Raw genomic sequence first — 18,397 nt, 5'->3', positions numbered from 1 at the left:
ATGAAAAGAGGATAAATCAGCTTCTTCAGAAACAGATACCATAAAAAGGTCTGCACGTGTGTGGTCTTCACTGTTACTGCCTATTGCTTTTACATATAGACTGAAGCACAGTACAAGCTACCTCCAGCTACAGGCTGCTCTTCCACAAAGATTCCCTCTTGGGACAGTTGAACCACACTGTATTTCTGTGCATTTTAATTTGGGCTGCAGCTGGTGAGCACTCTTTCCTTCTTTAAAATCTTCATGATTACCAGTTTAGGTGAGCCAAACCTTCTCAGATCTTGCTTTTTCAAAGCTTTTGCCATGTTGGTCAAAGAAATTCTTTCACCATGTTTTCACAGCTTATCCCAAGGACAGGTTTCACCTCTTGTCTTCTGCTTCCTACCCTGCATGAGCTTGTATTGCCTGTGCAGCACTGCAGTTTCAATGGAAAGCTGGTAAAACATGGGAGTAGCCACAGAAAGATGGGAGCAACAGAGCAAGGGAGCAGGCTAGATGATACATTGGCACCTGTTTCACTCACCCTTTTTAGTCATAACTTGAGATCAGCAAGCTGTTCTTTATCTGCACTCAAGTTCTTTTTTTTTTTGTTTGTTTGTTTGGTTTTTTTTTTGTAATGAAGAGTAGACTATGGTTACAACTGATTGGAAACTGTATTGGAAAAGGTGATGCTTTTTACTAAGCAATTACACTCTAGTTTGCACTTTCACTAGCGTAGGTCTTCATACCCTCTTTCATTTTTTTCAAATGAATTCTGCAGTTAAAGCAACACAGCTGTTGTAAGTGGAAAAGTAAATAATAAGTCTCTGCAGAGAAAGGTAAAAAAGAAAGATAAACAGATGAGTGTCTGTAGATGAATGCAATCATCAGTTGTATTTTTTTTTATTTTTTCTTACAGAAAAAGTACAGAAAAGGATCTGTGGATATTTCAAGGATTAAATGTGTAGAAGTTGTAAAAAATGATGGTATTATTCCCTGTCAAAATAAATACCCATTTCAGGTATGTTCCTTTAGTTTATATAAAATACAGTGCTCCTTTCAGTAGCACCAAGCCACTTGCTTGAAATTACTGACACTGTTAAACACGGAGCCCATTCTCAGTTCTCTGGGTCTGTTGGAGGGGGCTCAGGGTCAGGGACTGAAAACCATCCCCAAAAGCTCTGCTCATCGTAAAGTCCCTGCTCATGAAAGCTTTGCCTAAAACACTTGGACTTTTTCTTTTCCCCACCCTCTCTGCTTCGGTGTTGACTGGAAACTGCTTAGTCCTCCAGAATAGGTTAGTTGGCAGCCAATTTTCCCTGTCTTCTTTCTTGTACACACTTTATATAAGCAGCGTGTTTGCAATTACCATTAATTTATATCGGAATAAGAAAAACAAGATAAACCTTGTTGCTTTTTCTTCCATTGTGAACTTAATGGAAGTAAACACAGAAAACAAAGTACTTAAAAGGAAAAAAAAATGTTTAAATGTCAGGTTCTGCTTATGATGGAAGAAATTTTTATGTGAGCGTGAATTTCACTGATGGAAGCAGGGATCTGCCCCCTTTCTACCAGGGCAATGCTTGTTTTCTGCCCATATAGGCAGTGAAGAAAAAGAAGGCAAGAATTAACCCAGAGTAATAGAGAATCACAAAGTATTATGAAATGGCTGGGAACGAAGGATGCCTGATTATAAAATAGCCTTAACAGTTATGAGATACTGTTTTTAGAAAACACACAATGAAGAATGAACAAAGCAAAGCATGAAGCAAACATCTAAAGGGATAATAAGATAATACACCATTACAGAATCCTTCCTGTTCTATTGACAGCACCATGTATAAATAGCAAACCCTAAAAAACTTCCCCCTTGTTTCTGCATTTTGTCTCATGCTCCTCATGTGGCTGAGGACACTCATTTTGCCAAATGTAACATTTTTTTTTCCCCTTGTTCTGCTTACTGTTTTTACTAAGGAATAAATAAAAGAGTATTACTAGGTGAATGGTTTTATTTATTTTTTAAAATATTTTATTTCTTTTTCCCTGCAGGTCGTATATGATGCTAATACACTTTATATTTTTGCACCAAGTCCACAAAGCCGGGATCAGTGGGTGAGGAATCTGAAAGAAGGTAAAGGAAATCACTTGCACTTAATATCTGACACATTTAGATAACTTTACTAGAGCTGTGCACTGGGTCTAGCAAGATGGAGGTAACTCAGTGCTGTGTTTTGGATTTGTGGCTACAAGAGTGCTGAAAACACAGCAGTGGTTTAGTGATTTCTGAGGGTGTTTGTGCAGCCTGGAGGCTTTGCCTTTTGCTCATGGTGCCCCCACAGTGACTAGGCAGGGGAGGGCAAGGGGCTGGGAGGGGACATAGCTGGGGTAGGGGATGTGAATCGCCCCAAGGGATCTTCCATGCCATATACAGTCATGCTCAGCAATAAACACTGGGGTAGGGGAAGGAGGAAGTGGGGAGGGGTTGATTTCCAAGCTGGTCATTGCTCACAGGCTGGCTGGGCATTGTTTTACTGGTGGGAGATGGTGTATTATTTCCTTTGCATCACTTTTTTTCTTTTCTTTCCCTTCTCTTTAAACTGTAACAGCCCACAAGTTTTCTCACTTTTCCTCTTTCTATTATTTTCCCCCATGCCAGTGTGTGGGTTGGGTGCTTAGCTGCTGACAGGTGTCAACCCACAACAAGCTAGAAAAATAAAATGGTGCAACTTCTATTGCACGTATCAACTGACTTTTATTTTCATTGGGTCAGGTCATCATTTGCATACACAGCATGTGCGAATAGGTACTGGGCATATCAAGCACCCTGGCTGATTTCATTCAATTTGTCTAGTCTAACTGCAACAAGAATTTGAATCCATGCTTTTGTACAACATGTAAATCATCAAAAAGCTTATCCGAGCTAGTTAGTGGCATCGCTTGGAAGTTTTGTCTGAACGTAGCTAGACAGTGTTATGGTGATGGTCTCCCACTGATGTAAAACGACAGGAGACATCTCCCCTGAAATGTGATTCTGATTATTGATATCATACTGAATAAAGATCATTTTTTCAAGAGCCTCTTAACGCTTTCTGCTGTCATCAAACATTCACATTAATTGCAGGTGCTCTTCAAAGTCATAAGACATAATTCCTGGGCTGGGCTGGGTCGGAAATGACTTCCGAAACTCAGCAGCCTCATAGGGTGGGGATGGGGAGCCTGCTAAACCAAACACAGGCGTTGTGCTGTGAAATAGTGATAAATGTAAGCTAACCTTTCCTCAAGAGCACTAATTACAGAGGAAATGGAGTCACTTGCAGTGGAAACAAAAAGAAAAGAGGCAGCCAGAGCCCACAGGGCCCCTCACAGCCGCCCAACTGTGTTGCAGGGTGCAGGTGGGCGCCTGGGCCTGCCTTCACGGAGGCACCAAACACTGCCCTGCTGTGGTGGCTGCTTTGGGCGGGAAGTACAGCACACCCTTCTGGAGTAAAGTCATGTATTACCCTAAAAATATCACCTGCCTTCACTGTATGACCTCCGTGTAAACTTGTAAGAAAGTCCTTTAGAGAAGCAGTGTTGTAGCAAGGACAACAAGTAAAGATTATGATTCGTCAAAGACACTAATATTTATTAAGAAAGTCAGAAATCATGATTTTTTTTTCCTTTTTAAATCTTTGCTCTCTATTTCCTGTAGGAATAAAGAACAACAGCAATATAATGGTAAAATACCATCCTAAATTCTGGACAGAGGGAATTTATCAGTGCTGCAGGCAGACAGAAAAATTAGCACCTGGCTGTGAAAGATATAATCTTTTTGAAAACAGTAAGTACATAACTTTACATATGAAATTATGTTGGCGTATTTTTCTGTGTTTTGTTGTTGTTATGTGATTCCGTCCTCACATTTGAATGCTGTAGGTATCAGGGAAATTTCATGGTGCACAGTGAACTGTTGATACTGTGTCTAGAGAAAACAAAAATATTTTTCATCTCCAAACATTTTGTAAAAAGTGTAAAAGTCAGTGAATTGTCCTTCCAAAAAGTGTTTGGAGACAGCTGAAAGGAATCATTGAGGTTGCTGAATTTATTTTCCACTTGGCTTGTGTTTCCCATCTGAAACCTATTTGACCAACTGTTTACCTCAGACTGAGGTTAAAACCTCGTGGTGAAAGAGATTCATCTGATCTTTGCCAGCTCTCCAGTTTGAATTAATAACTTCTGTGTATCCATGTAAAGGAATAACAACCCTGCTGGAATCGGTGTTATTACACCGGTGTGAAAATGGTACGAGAATGTAGCTAGGCTTAATGCATTTACAGACACATGGCTCAATTTTCCTAAAAGTTTGCAAATGTCCATATGCTGAACCTGGATGGACAATGACTTCCGTATGCATATGGCTCCTCCAGCATGCAAACCACAGCCTGTACGTGCTCTGCAGTGTATGCTGGAGCATGCAAAGATGTGGAAGTGTGACCCTCACTGCAGCATTGCCCTCTATGACAATACAGTAATTGTCTGTCTTTGATTCAAGGAAAACTCCTTAGTAATAAAAGTAATTGCAACAATGCTTACCTCCTAGTGAAATTAACAGTGCCTGGAAAATTTCCTACATTAGGGCCTTAAAAGGTGGGGAATTGTGTATTTCATTGCATTAAAAGAAGAAAAAACAGTGGCTTGTGGTAGACCTTATTCTGCAAGATGATATTTCAGCCGTTGAAGTGCAAAAAAGCAGCACAGGAGACAAAAATAATTTTAGACCTGAGAAGTAATTTAAAAACTACTTTTTTTTAATACAGCTTTACACAATTTTATACAAAAAATACAATTTTTATGCCTTATTTGGCAAAGCAAGAATCAGGGGAAACATATATTTTTATAAGAATAGATATTAATAGGAGCAGACTTTTAGATTATCATGGTGAGAAGAACACTGCTTCCTTTTTATATTCTTTTTATTTATTTATTTATTTATTTATCTATCTATTATTATTATTCCTTATTAAGGAGCAAGACATGGTTTTGAACTCCAGCAGTCCTTTGGAGGAACCCCATGAGGCATCCCTGCCCGTGGGCTGGCTTGGAGCTGTCTGTGTGGCATGCTGTGGTGTGACATTGATGTCACCAAATCCTGCTGTGAATGTTGCCTGCTGGCCAATTTAGTACAGTGTCACGGAGCACTTAACTAATGTTTTCTCACTTGGAGCTGGTTTTGCTTCCTGACTTACTATGCTATCCTGAAGGCTAAGATGTTAGAGCCTTATCTGAAGTTTAAACCTTTTATCCAATTTTTGAATTAGAAAGTAAACATGAATCTTTTTCTGTGCTCTGTTTGTAGGTGTAGTGACGCTGCCTTCTCCAATGCCAGAAAAAAATACGGTAGGTGTCTGTGCTGCTGATGAATAGGGGGCTGAAAAGCAAACGCCATTGGGGCTGCAGTGCTGCGGTCAGCCTAGCCACTGCAGCTCTCTCCTGGGGCAACCCAGAACTAGCCCAGCTTTTGCCTCTGGGATGCTCGGCTGTTTTGCAGTGGTGTAAGAGTAGGTACTGGGTGGAGTGGAATCATGGAGCAAAGTGGAACGATGATCATTTTGTATCATTTTCAGCGAAGGCCGCCACCGCCTGTTCCTCCGGTTGAGGAGAATGACAGCGAAGAGGAGGAGATAGTGGTGGCAATGTATGACTTCCAGCCTACAGAACGTCATGATTTAAGATTAGACAAAGGTGAAGAATATACAGTAATTGAGAAGAATGACATTCACTGGTGGAAGGCAAGAGACAAATACGGGTAAGCATGAGTTTTTTATTTTTCAATATAATGTTAATAAGGCTGTTTTCAGGTTCTAGTAGTTCATATTGATTACATATCAACAAATAACAGTATTAGACCCCACTTATGACATAAGTCCTGAAATGTCATCCGTATCTTTGTTCCCACGTAGAACCCAAACAAAGAAGTGTGGTTCTCAGTAGATTGTGGAGTTTGCGTGCAGACTGTTGCAGAACTGAAAGCATTTACAATGACATTTCCTGTCAGGCAAAACCTCATTTGACTGGTCCAGTACTCCTGTTTTCCTGGGAAATAGCTCGTTAGGGAGCGCCATGATTAACATTCAGATCAGCAGGCTCTGACTTCCAGGCTTGAATGATCACTGTCTTGTTTTACAACTGTATCATTAGGGATAATCTTTGAATGCGCTGAGAGAGTCGCAGTGAGATGCCTTAATGACTATGATGTTCTAATTTTACATTCCTTGGATTAAAATTTTACCCTATGGTTTTCAGGACGGAAGTTACCAAACTTCAATATTTACCAGGTCAATGTTGCAAACTGTTAAGGGTAATTGTCACTTATTAGGCACAGCAGGGCTGCTGTGGCGGTCTACAAATACATTTCTACAGGCCAACTGCAACATCTGAGCACAGAAGTGATAGAGAAGCAAAGGTCACTTGTTTTCCCCACTTCTGCTGTTTTTCTTGGACACTTCTGCTGACTGTGCAGATTTTTTAGCTGCAGTGAAAGCTAATGTGGAAATGTTGATGTGAAACGTTCATTTCTGTATGAGTAGTAAAGTGGGTGGCTCAGTAATAAATAGATGACTGCTAGTCATTACTGACCTCTGGTAATTAGCAGAATGAAACACTGTCTTCTAGACATGCAATTTTACATCTTTTTATTCAGTTTACATATTATATATTCTTTTAGACATGAAGGATATATCCCAAGCAACTATGTAACAGGAAAGAAGTCCAACAACCTGGATCAATATGAGTAAGTGAACATTTGAATTAAAATGTGGAAGACTGTAAAATAAAAGCCAGGCTTTAAGAATTACAATGCATTTCTGAAGTTTTGAAAACAACTGTTTATTATTGTAAACATTGAAGTAAACATATATATCATTGATCTCAAAGATCAAACAAAAATTTGAAATATGTATTTATTTGTTCTGATTCTTCTCAATGTTTTTTGTTGTCATGTATAAAGTAGAGTCAAGTCAGTGAGACTGCCATCACGCATGCAGTTTTTAGGATATTACTATTAAAAGCAGAAAAAAAAAAAGCAATCAAACTTCAAAACCCTCTTAATTCTTTGACAGACAGAGAAGGAAATTTATCCATTTTAAATGTGTCCTTTGTTGCTTTCTCACCTTTGAGGCTCTTATTAAAGCCTTGCACTGCTCTGGGCTGAGCCATGACAGGGGCAGAAAGGGAAGGAAGGAACTGAGCTGCCTTATCTGGTCCAGCTACTTTGCTTACCACCTTGGTGACATGGCTCAGGGTCACTGCACAGAGGATTCCTCCAGATCATCTGTGCGAAACTACTACAGCAGAAACTGAGTACAGGCTTCTGTGCCACTTCCCTGCTCTTCTACCATTGTGGCAGCATGGCTCAAAACAATACACCGCACCATTTGCTAGCCGTGTGGTTTTTGTTGTTGTAACTGTTCACTGCAATAAGTAGAAACATCAGTGATTATTTGGCTGCTTCACCAAGCACAAGGATGTGGAGCAGCCGCATTTAATTCACTTTTGATCTGTTCTGTGGTGGATCAGTCCTCCGTGGAAAATCATAACCATGTGATTGTGAAGTTACTGAATGAAATCCGATGAAAGTTGGCAGTCATCTCAGCAGGTGACTGGGACAGCTGCTTGAGGGCTGCCTTGAGGCTGCTGGTCTGCTCTCAGGCTGCCATGCATAGTAACCACCACCATCAGCATGCCTCTGTGTTTTAGAATTGGTTTTGCTCAAAAGTTAGTCCAATTTCCTGAAATTTATTGGTTTATGTGAGATCTCACTGGATCAAATTCAGATTTTAAGGCATTTTTATGGGTAAACACTACTATGTAATAGGTGCTGATGTTGCATTGCAGGTGGTACAGCAGGAACCTGAACCGGAGCAAGGCGGAGCAGCTCCTCAGAAATGAGGTGAGTATGGCAGCCTTGCAGTATGAACCACGGTGTTCACTTAAACTAGTCTCTCCTATTTAAGCCAATGCTTAATTTTGGCATGTGCAAATCACAGAACAAGTAGGAAGGACATATGGCTTAAAATTGCTTGTGGTATAAAGCTGTTGATGTGCTTGCATTTTAGGATAAAGAAGGTGGTTTTGTGGTGAGAGACTCAAGTCAGCCTGGCCTGTATACAGTTTCCCTTTATACAAAATTTGGAGGGTAAGTTTCTGTGGCTACCCTGCATACCCTGCCTTGTTTGAATTGATTTGCATGCATATTCAAACCCCTGCGATGGAGGGCAGGCCAGGAGAGAGCTCAACAAAGAAGCACGGAGCACTATGTTAGAAAACACAGTTGACGAAAATTAGCTCTCAACTCCATGCTTAGGCTACATTGGCTTTAAACCAGTGAAAATCTGAACTGCCACTGAAAGAAAGAGGCTCTCCCATGCCATTTAGTCTTTTCCTTTGTGCCAATCTACATGTTCAAGTGGGGAGCTGGGTTGGGGAAACAAGCTGGGATGAAAATTAACTCGTATGGGTTAATCTTCAACTTGGTTGTGGTACAGAGGTGAACATCCCATGGAATGAGTGCTCAGGGTCTTTGGTATTCAAGATGTTTCTGAAACATGTAACATTGGGCATCCATGCTGGCTGAAATAGTGCTCACCCTGGGGCTGTGGTGATGTGCAAAGGGACCCCTACCATTGTCCCTGCTCATGACAACAGTCTCAACTTTCCTCTCCTGAAATAGTACAAGTAGCATAGGACCACCAGGCATGGTGTGAGGAGATACAGAGACATCAAATACGTCCGTTCAGCATTTGTGCAGATCTTCAGGTCTGAAAGTTGCTTAGTGTGTTCTGTATGTTGCCTCCTGTTAAAGAAAAATGAGCTTTCTTTTTCTAGTCAATATGCTCCTCTTACAAAGTTCAAAACAAATGACAATGTATTATTATATTGTTTCTTTTTTTTTTCTTTTTCAGAGAAGGCTCGTCAGGAATAAGACACTACCATATAAAAGAAACAGTGACATCACCAAAGCAGTACTACCTCGCAGAAAAACATCTCTTTAACTCCATTCCAGAAATAATTGAGTATCACAAACATAATGCAGCAGGTAGATGGATTACATTTTTTTCCTGTCACTGTGGGTTGATTTGGAAAGGAGTGTGAGGTGTTTAGGGTTTGAATGAAGGCTTTTAGGTTTTTATAGATACTTCTTCCTTAGAGAAATCATGAGACTGCATTTTCACATTGCTTCAATATAGGCAATCATTTGAAAGGTTTTATGTAAATATATATGCATGTATGTATATATTTTTATATATTATACATATATAACATATATATTTTAAATGTAATTTATGTATTTATACACACACGCTATTCCTATTATTAGCCCAGTCTAGTGGATAGACACCAGCAACAGAGGTCAGCCTCTAGTTTTAGGAGGACAGCTGGTGTTTTTCTTTCTGTCAATACTTAATCTAACACTGTATATATTACTCATTCACCATTCCGATTTGCTTGCTGTACAGTGAATTAGGTCCTTTTTCCTGGCTGAGACACAAGCACAGAACAAGCTGAGGTAAAGGTGTGGCAAAATTAGTTTTTGACAGTTCAGTGTGCTCTGATCCACAGTGAAATAGAAGAATGGCTTTAATGTGTCAGGAAAAAAAACATTAATTTAGCTCTGTGTCATGTCTCTAACAGTGGCCTATAACCCACAGCAGATGGGCAGGGATGGTACTGCCCCAGAGTACTCTCTGGGTGCTTACCTGTGGGTCACCATGGCTTAAAATGATATAACCCCCATACAGAAAACACATAAGAACAGCATTTTTTTTTTCAGGGAGTGCCTGAAAATGTATCTTTGTTGGACACCTATATCTATGGCTGACAGCTCATGCTGGTGTCTACCTGCTGTATGAAAGTATGGGGAGAGTTTAGGAATCTGGTTGAAGGCACAGATACTAATATAGTATGTTTTTTTCAAGTTCAATCTGTGCTTTTGTTTCTTTCATGAGTTATATTTTCCAGATGTTTATGTGAAATTCAGATGACCAAGCATTCCCCAGTGATATTCTAGATAATGCTTTTTTGAAAAACATGCTCCAAAATCTAACCCTGCTTTTCATTTGTTATAATTGATTTTACTAATTATTTTTAATTGCTTCATTCATTTTTCCTTTTGTTGTATCAAGTTGTGACAGAATCTAAAAGATTTTAGCAGAATATTCAGCAAGTACCCAGCATTTTTTTTTTCAAATGAAACACTGTACAAAATAAATGTGAAAGTGAAACTCACGTTAACTTTATGTAAAACCTTTTAGACAGTCTTTCTGATCTTTATAAAAGGGGTGGTCTCTGGTCAGCCTTCATTGGTGCTTGCATAACAGTAAAGCACAAATATGTGTACATATATCTATATCCGGCTCTCACCAGTAAAGATGATGCAACAAGTTAGGTGCAGTGAGCTCTCTTGTGTACCTTGAAGCTACTTTGAATAGTCAAAACAATGCAATAGCAGCAAATATAGTCAAAGCTGTATATAAGTTTATTGTTAGCCAGTGCTGCACTCTGCAATGAACAAGCAGCTGAGTTGCTGTTGGCACTGTTTCAGAAATAAGCTGTATCTCTTGAATTAACTTTGAATTTCAGGTCTTGTTACGAGGCTGCGTTACCCAGTGACCCCAAAGAAGACAACAGCACCAACAACTGCAGGATTCAGCTACGGTAACTTTGTGTTATATTGATCTATACATACCTTTTCTGATTTTATATATATAAGCTGCCACAACATTTTCTAAAAATTTTCAAAAAAACTTATTTTGTACTGTGATACTAACTTACATGGGTCCAAGTTGTATATTTGAGATCCTTGCAGAGAGAATTGCTGTAGAAAGGCATCAGAGCTGGTGGCAGGCATGTGGTGCCAAGGAATTCCATGAGTAGAAGCAGAACCTGCTGCTTGTGCTCCAGGGCAATTCAGTGTCTTCCTCTACTTTTTTGTGGACACCTTGGGCTCTTCCTGATTAAAGAGCTGTGCCTCCTTCATAAGCCTTCAGACTTCTTACTCAGCCTTGGCCCTTTGATCTCTGCAGAAGTATTGCTTTTTTTCTTTTATTTAACATTTTAAGTGGTCCGTTTTTAAGAACAGCACACCAGGGAACCCAACGGCCTCTATGCATTGACAGAGCTTTGTATGATGACATCTTCTTGAATTGAGTCTGATAATATCAGTATATATTTATTGGCTTTGGAAAATTTTGTTTTTTTGCCTTCTGTGTTGCTCAGCAGCTGGTTGAAAGTTGTGTCTAGCTAAAATTTTCCCTTCTTTTTTTGGTGAGACGTAGAACTGGTACATTTTCAAGTTAATTCGAAGAAGTTTTCTCCCTAAATTCCCCAATTTGATAGTAATCTATGTTTTCTCTTCTTCTTTTCTATCACCTACTAGTTCAACATGTTTGCTTATATAACAGTAAGGGGCTCTCACTTTTTTTTTTTTTTTTTTTCAGAGAAATGGGAAATTAATCCCTCAGAGCTGACTTTCATGAGAGAACTGGGGAGTGGTCTATTTGGAGTAGTGCGCCTTGGGAAATGGAGGGCACAGTACAAAGTGGCCATCAAAGCAATTCGGGAAGGTGCGATGTATGAAGAGGACTTCATCGAAGAAGCCAAAGTGATGATGTGAGTTGCTGTATGGTCCTTGGCACTTATAAAAGTGCCAGTTCTGGGCCTCCGATGGCATATACTAATTCTAGATAAAACACTTCAGGCATATGGTATTTTGGAGTTTTGTGGGGTAAAGAGCTAGTGCAGGGTGGAGGAAGTAATAAGTACATGATTTCAACCTTTTCAGGAAACTAACGCATCCTAAATTAGTTCAGCTGTATGGTGTGTGCACACAGCAGAGACCTATTTACATAGTGACAGAGTTCATGGAGCACGGATGCCTTCTGAATTACCTGAGACAAAAACGTGGAGTTTTCAGTAAAGACGCCCTTCTCACAATGTGCCAAGATGTATGTGAGGGAATGGAGTACCTGGAGAGCAACAGCTTTATCCACAGAGACCTGGTAACATCCTGTTATGCAATATACTCTTCCTTAAAATTTTTATTACTGGCTTTATTCCTTTTTGAAACAGCCTGTTTGTAAATAACAGCTTTTATTCTCACAAAAGATTGTAAGTAGTTTAAGTTGGCTCTTCAGGTTCTAACCAAATCTCTAAAGCTGCAATGTACCACAAAAGATGAGAGGTTTCTCTCTTCTGAGAAAAGGGAACAAAATTGCTCTGAAATGGTTATTAAAAGTTGATAGCTGTTTGCACTGAAATAATAGTGTATCTTTATTCTGTATTGATGCCATTTTTACTGCTCATGAATCCCCTGAGATCATAATTTTTCTTGGTAATTTTTTACAAAATAGTTTAGCTGTAAAAACAACACCATCAAGAGCAAATGCATATTTTATTCTGGACCATAATGGGAATGCACCACTGAGCTTGGTGAATCAGTGAACTTGTGGAGCAAAGTGAGGGCAAAGTCCTCATTTTATTGTTGTAATTCATCTGAGATAGACTGCAAGTTTTAATCCAAATCTAACCATTCCCTTTTCAGGCTGCCAGGAACTGCTTGGTGAATGATGCAGGAGTGGTCAAAGTGTCTGATTTTGGAATGACAAGGTATAGTTATGGTGATATTGGAGAATTCATCTAGCCCCTGTTCTTGTATGAAAGAGAATGCACATCAAGCAGTTACAGGAAAAAAAAAAGATCTTTTTTGACTTCTCTAAGGAACATCCTTTGCTTCATTTCTCCAGTGATTTTAAAGATTATTTGTTCTGCAGTGATGTGTCTCTTTCCTTTATCTTTTCAACCATGGAAAAGCAAAACTGTATTCTCTAGAGAATCAAGTGTGCCCTTATCCTGCAAGGCCTGGCTCTGAACAAAAACAGTGGTCTGACTGTTTAAAAGAAAAAAAAAACACCAACCAACCAACCAAAAAATACCCACCAACCAACCAACCCAAAAAACCCTAATACAAAACAGGGTTTGGCCATACTTGTCTTGGCTGTTGCCACCATTCTGTGCTACTCAGCTTGCGTGCCTCTTGATATCTGAATCCAGACTGACCAGTGAGAAATAGAGCAAGAAACAGACGATTTTGCATCATTTTTTTGGTAACACAGAAAAATTTGAGTTGCATGTGGCCTAGACTTTTGTTGTATAGCTAATAATCACAAGACTCCAAGGTAAATAGAAAATCAAATTGTGCCTTGACTGAAACCTTAGTGCTGGTCTGAAGCTGGTTTTATCATGTGTTACTAAGTCATGGCCATTAGGTGGCAATATGAGCTTCTGAAATTCAACTCCAAATCTAAATTATGATGTGTAGGCTTGGAGGCCAACGGAAAGATTTAATGCTTTTCTTTTTTAGGTATGTCCTTGATGATCAATACACAAGCTCCTCGGGGGCTAAATTTCCTGTGAAATGGTGCCCCCCAGAAGTTTTTAATTATAGCCGATTCAGCAGCAAGTCAGATGTCTGGTCATTCGGTAAGACGTTCATTATTGAAACAAAGCACTATTTTTACGTTTTGTCAATAGCAGTTAAGCTCCAGTTATCTGGAAGTATTCAGATGTCTGTGAAGAAGTTCAGAGAAACTGCTTACCATGGTTTTATGCTTGCATGAAGTTTTCACAGAGGTTATTAGTGCTGTTACTTATTAAAATGCATGCTACTAGAATAATTTTTTTTCGTTAATGACACAGGTGAACGCTGCTTATAGAATATGGATCTTAAGCTATTTTTTTCAGAAAGACTGAAAGCCTAGAGCTTAAAATAAGCATTTATTTTAAGAACTTATTTGTTTATTTTCTTAATGTTTATTTTCATTCTTTAGGTGTTTTAATGTGGGAAGTGTTTACGGAAGGAAAAATGCCCTTTGAAAAAAGTTCCAACTATGAAGTGGTAACTATGGTTAGCCAAGGACATCGTTTATATCGGCCCAAACTGGCCTGTAAGCAGGTGTATGAAGTCATGATGATGTGCTGGCAGGAGGTATGCATTTTTTGGTGTGGGGGGATGTTTTTCCCTTTGAATTAAAAAAAAGGGGCCAGTCCAGCAACAGCAATTAATCTATATTGCAGCATTCTGACTGTAGCCAGGTCATCAAGGCCTGAGATCCCAGCAGACTAACTCATGTGCCCTTCCTTCCTGAGCAATATTCATATGGAGATAATAACTGTTGGCTGGTAGAACAAAAAAGAGCAGTTTTTTTTCCTGTACAGGTGGTACAAGAGAGGCATAAAGAGGTATATAGGGAAAAGAAGGTGCCCCTTGATCTACTGCTGATGGTGCATTAAAGACAGGGTACAAGAGATGAGATGTAGACCAGACCTGAATGTTGGTAGACAGATGATGTAAAACTTGTGCATTTGCTATATCAAAAGAGCCAGCTGAGTGAGGCAGAGAGAATTGTCCTGTACTCAGGTCAGTGGGAGCAGAGAGAATTGTCCTGTACTCAGGTCAGTGGGAGAATGAGTTAAGTTCATTGATTAATATATGCCTTAGACGAGAAGAAGGGAGTGGAAAGTGGGGTATATAAGAGTCGTCAAATATAATTTTGATACAACTGATATGAAAACTAAATTAAATACTTTAAGTACCAACTAATGTAACATAAAGCAGATTTCATAGTATTAATGTAGAAAGTCTATGAAAGACTAGATGGGTTTAATTAATTGCCTCTAATTTTGAGAGAGCAATCAGGGAAACAAAGAATGGAAAGAGCTAATTACTGCTCTTTTCCAGTAGTAAAGATGACATATGGTCTGATACTTGTCTTGAAGGAGAATGTGCTGGAACAAAAAGTAATTTGTCATGAAACTGACTGGTGGATATCTAAAACATACAAAGCAGTTGGTTTATAAAACAAAAAAATACATTAAAAACAACAGTGCCCTGGAGGGCTGAAAAATAATAAATGTTTCTACAATCCAGAAAGGCTTGTCACAGGAACTAGGAAATTGTAGACCATTAAATTTTGTTTGTACTTGGTAACCTGCTTGAAATGATCATTAAAATGGACTAAGAAATCACAGTAAGTTATTTGTTAACACTCTGTGCATATCAATATGTGTTTATAGAATTTATATGACCATCAGTGAATTGATTAAAAATGTATTGATCTCATGAGGGGTTATTAACAGCAAAAACTAAGCAATCATAGTATTGGAAAGAGAGAATCTTCATGAATCACAAACAGGACACAAATAATGGCAACGTCTTTGTCATAAAATGTGATTAACTGTAGGTACCTTTGTCCTTGCTTAATAAATTTAATAATGATTTGAAAAGTGTGTGAATACTGAATCTTCAAAATGCACAAATTTATTTAAGCTGATAAAAGAAGGAAAGGTACAAGTTATCCAGGCACTGAAAATATGTTAAATTAACTGTGTCAGTAAGGTCAGCAAAGAAACTGCCTCGGTGTATTGATGTAATCAAATGAAACAAAGAGGATGTTATGACATAAAGGGAACCGTGTGGAAGACAAATAGGGTAAATGAAGAATACTGTTGCTTAAGTATATGACGCAGTCTCCTTTCTCATTTCTCAGTCCAAAAAACGTGGACGAGATTTCAGAGAATCACACTCAGAATGCTTAGGAGCATGAACAAGTTGCCTAAAGAAAGATTGGAATCATTTATTTGGGAGGATAGGTAGATAGAAATAAAAAAATGTAGCATTATGCAAAATAATGAATTATACGAAGGGTGTAGTCCAACAACACATATTACTGTTTTCCAAAATATGAAAACATGGAAGAAAAGGTGGCACTGAAATTGCGATGCATTCAGAACTTACAGAGGGAAATATTTTTTCACATCATGTTTAATGAAATAGCAAATTCATTGCAATGGAATGATGTTGAGACAAAGAATTTACCGAAATCAGCACAACTTTTTTGCTTTCTGATCACAGCTATGCATACTTTTGTTTTTAGAAACCAGAGGGACGCCCAACTTTTGAAGACTTGCTCCATATAATCGTTGACATTGCAGAAAATGAAGATGCTTTCTGAAAAAAAGACAACATCAGCAGAAGTATTGAGAAGAAATCACTTTCAAGAGATGTGGCTTCATCATTTCCTTTTAAAGGCTTGGCCCTGTAGGCTGCTGGATGCTGCTAAACAGTGTGGGGAACCCATAACATTTGATTCACTTCAATAGATAGTTTTACATTATGTTGGGAAATGAGCACATTATCTTCAGCAATACTGGCAGTATTTCCTCTGAAAACTCAGCACTGCATAGCCAAAAACACGTGCTGTTTATGGAGAAAGAAAGAGAATATGACCAAAGCCCAGGAGCTTAATTTGCATTTACTGGGTTGGATTCATGTATGTACAGTCCATGTTTCTGAGTTTCTCTTTGCACAGGCAGTAGTAGTAGTAATAGTGATTTGCATGCGTAAAAATTGAAGGTATCTATAAATGGCTATTTACTGACATTCAAACGTTTCTAGAGATTTTCCAGAAATATCATTTTTCTCAGTTGATGGGTGGTTTATGATGCAGCAAGAACACAAAACGTGCCTCATTCATTTGCACGTGGTAGGTTGTTAACAACAGTTTCAGTTCAGTGTAACACTCTGAATAGGATTTGCTTCAGGACTGAGCCATGATATGCCCCAAGCCCTTCTAGGCTGTTTGTTCCACTGGAGATCTTACAAGGTTAGTCTTGACATTATTCATGAAAAATCAGTCCAAGATTCAGCACAACTGGCTGCCAGTGTACCATAATACCTTGTTTTGGATTAATTATAAAATAATTTATATGCTGTATGTATTGTAAATATATAAATTTCATGCATTTATTTATATAAACTGTGTGTATTTCTCTTGAGATTTTCAAACAAATTTGTCCTACCGTGTCTTACATACAACTGAATACATGGGTTTGTAAATGAGGGAAAACACACTCTCAGGCGTGTTAAAGGAGGGCTTGTCTTTGTCTGTCATATATACGTACAGGGATGTAACCTTTCTGTTTTTAACAGATAATGTCATACTACATGTGTGTGTAAATAAAATGAATGTTAACTATGGTTTGGAACAATGTGTAATGCGTTGCCATTAATTTACCGTCAGGACAGTGCATTGTAAGCCAAACTTATTGTTCATGTCATCACATTGTCCATGTGAATATGCCATTATGATAGCCCATGTATATATGTATCTTTGTGTACACACTCTCTATTAAATATATAGATTGTAGTATCAATATATATTTGATTGGTTTGGCTATGATCAAACATTTCATGCAGAAAAGGTTAAACTCTCCTTAATACCTATGTGCCCTTTCCCTTCTGTTGGAAGGTAGAAGTCTGCAGCCTTGTTAAAGTCTGTCCTGCCTCCATCCCCCCACCAAAAAAAAAAAAAAAGTTTCCATGCAAAGAGGAGTATAGTGAAGTTTGTTTCAAACAAAGTTATAAAAGGTAAGTAACCTTAATAGATTCCATCATTGCTGCATTTTATCATTTCTGTAGTCAGTGTTGTAGGGTCTTAGCTTTCCCTCACTGCTTTGTCTAAGCCTTTATGTTCATAAGGAGGAAGTCTCTTGTCTGCAGAAGTCCTTTCCTTTTCCTGTGGTATTCCATAGAACCGTTTCAGGGTGTCAGAAAAGGTTTAAATTGTTATTTCCTTTTTTTTTTTTTTTTAATGATGAAGTCTCACAAGATTATCTCTGCTATACAAACAGACCTGTCAAAGAGTTGAGTCCAAACCCCTACGAAATTAATACATACAGCACATACCATTGAAGGGAAAAATATTTGCATTTTCTACCTGTAGTAGAAAAAAAGAGCATGAAAGATCTAAGGTAAGCAAAACTCATCTTGTCTTCTCTAGCTGCTCCTCTGAATCCCAGTTTCTTGCTGGAGACACTGAAAAGTATGGCATTGCCAACACTTCCAACAGTATGTAATGAGGAGTTTTACAGGAATAAGCCATGTTTCCCAGAAAACATATATGAAGCATGGGAAAACCTGGAGATTAATAGTTTCTAGTAAACCTTAGGGCTGTTTCTTTATTCAACAATAATTATACGTTAATATATATGATAAAACATATCCTGAATGTACTGACTTTTGGCAGGAGTTTCCTCAATGAGGGGGGGTGCTTTGGATGCCACTTTGGATCCTGCCCTTCACCTGCCTTTTCATGCTACCCAAAAATAATTTCTGCATATCCCGTTGGGTTTGATGCTTCCTTGGGATATCAGGAACAATGAGGCACCTTTTTTCTAGATTACTTAATTTTTCAGTTGAATCTAGCCTCAGATGGTTAATTTTGGGATGAATCAGAACAGATTTGGAGGCAGCTGTCTTGATTACTTAACCTGTCTTTGAAGACATTGGAAAAAATATCATGCCATTATTTCTTATGGATGAGCT

The 18,397-nt window shown here is 38.6% G+C and overlaps 1 protein-coding gene across 4 annotated transcripts in view; it reads left to right on the top strand.

The window, feature by feature from the left end:
- TEC (tec protein tyrosine kinase) overlaps window positions 1–17,230 on the top strand; it is a 49,105-nt gene extending 31,875 nt beyond the window's left edge. For all 4 annotated transcript variants that reach the window (XM_068680284.1, XM_068680283.1, XM_068680285.1 and 1 more), the window contains 16 exons: window positions 899–1,000; window positions 2,029–2,110; window positions 3,671–3,799; window positions 5,315–5,355; window positions 5,583–5,764; window positions 6,683–6,748; window positions 7,852–7,906; window positions 8,073–8,152; window positions 8,919–9,052; window positions 10,597–10,671; window positions 11,454–11,625; window positions 11,798–12,014; window positions 12,557–12,621; window positions 13,376–13,494; window positions 13,842–13,999; window positions 15,948–17,230. In XM_068680284.1, coding sequence (XP_068536385.1) covers window positions 899–1,000; window positions 2,029–2,110; window positions 3,671–3,799; window positions 5,315–5,355; window positions 5,583–5,764; window positions 6,683–6,748; window positions 7,852–7,906; window positions 8,073–8,152; window positions 8,919–9,052; window positions 10,597–10,671; window positions 11,454–11,625; window positions 11,798–12,014; window positions 12,557–12,621; window positions 13,376–13,494; window positions 13,842–13,999; window positions 15,948–16,025 — 1,755 coding nt within the window. In that variant the 3' untranslated portion in view covers window positions 16,026–17,230. The remainder of the gene's footprint in view (window positions 1–898; window positions 1,001–2,028; window positions 2,111–3,670; window positions 3,800–5,314; window positions 5,356–5,582; window positions 5,765–6,682; window positions 6,749–7,851; window positions 7,907–8,072; window positions 8,153–8,918; window positions 9,053–10,596; window positions 10,672–11,453; window positions 11,626–11,797; window positions 12,015–12,556; window positions 12,622–13,375; window positions 13,495–13,841; window positions 14,000–15,947) is intronic.
- Window positions 17,231–18,397: the final 1,167 nt, after the last annotated feature.

This window comes from Anas acuta, chromosome 4 (assembly GCF_963932015.1).
Source record: "Anas acuta chromosome 4, bAnaAcu1.1, whole genome shotgun sequence".
Taxonomy (NCBI): Eukaryota; Metazoa; Chordata; class Aves; order Anseriformes; family Anatidae; genus Anas; species Anas acuta.
The sequence above is the reverse complement of the archived record's forward strand: the minus strand, read 5'-3'. Positions and strand labels throughout refer to the sequence as shown.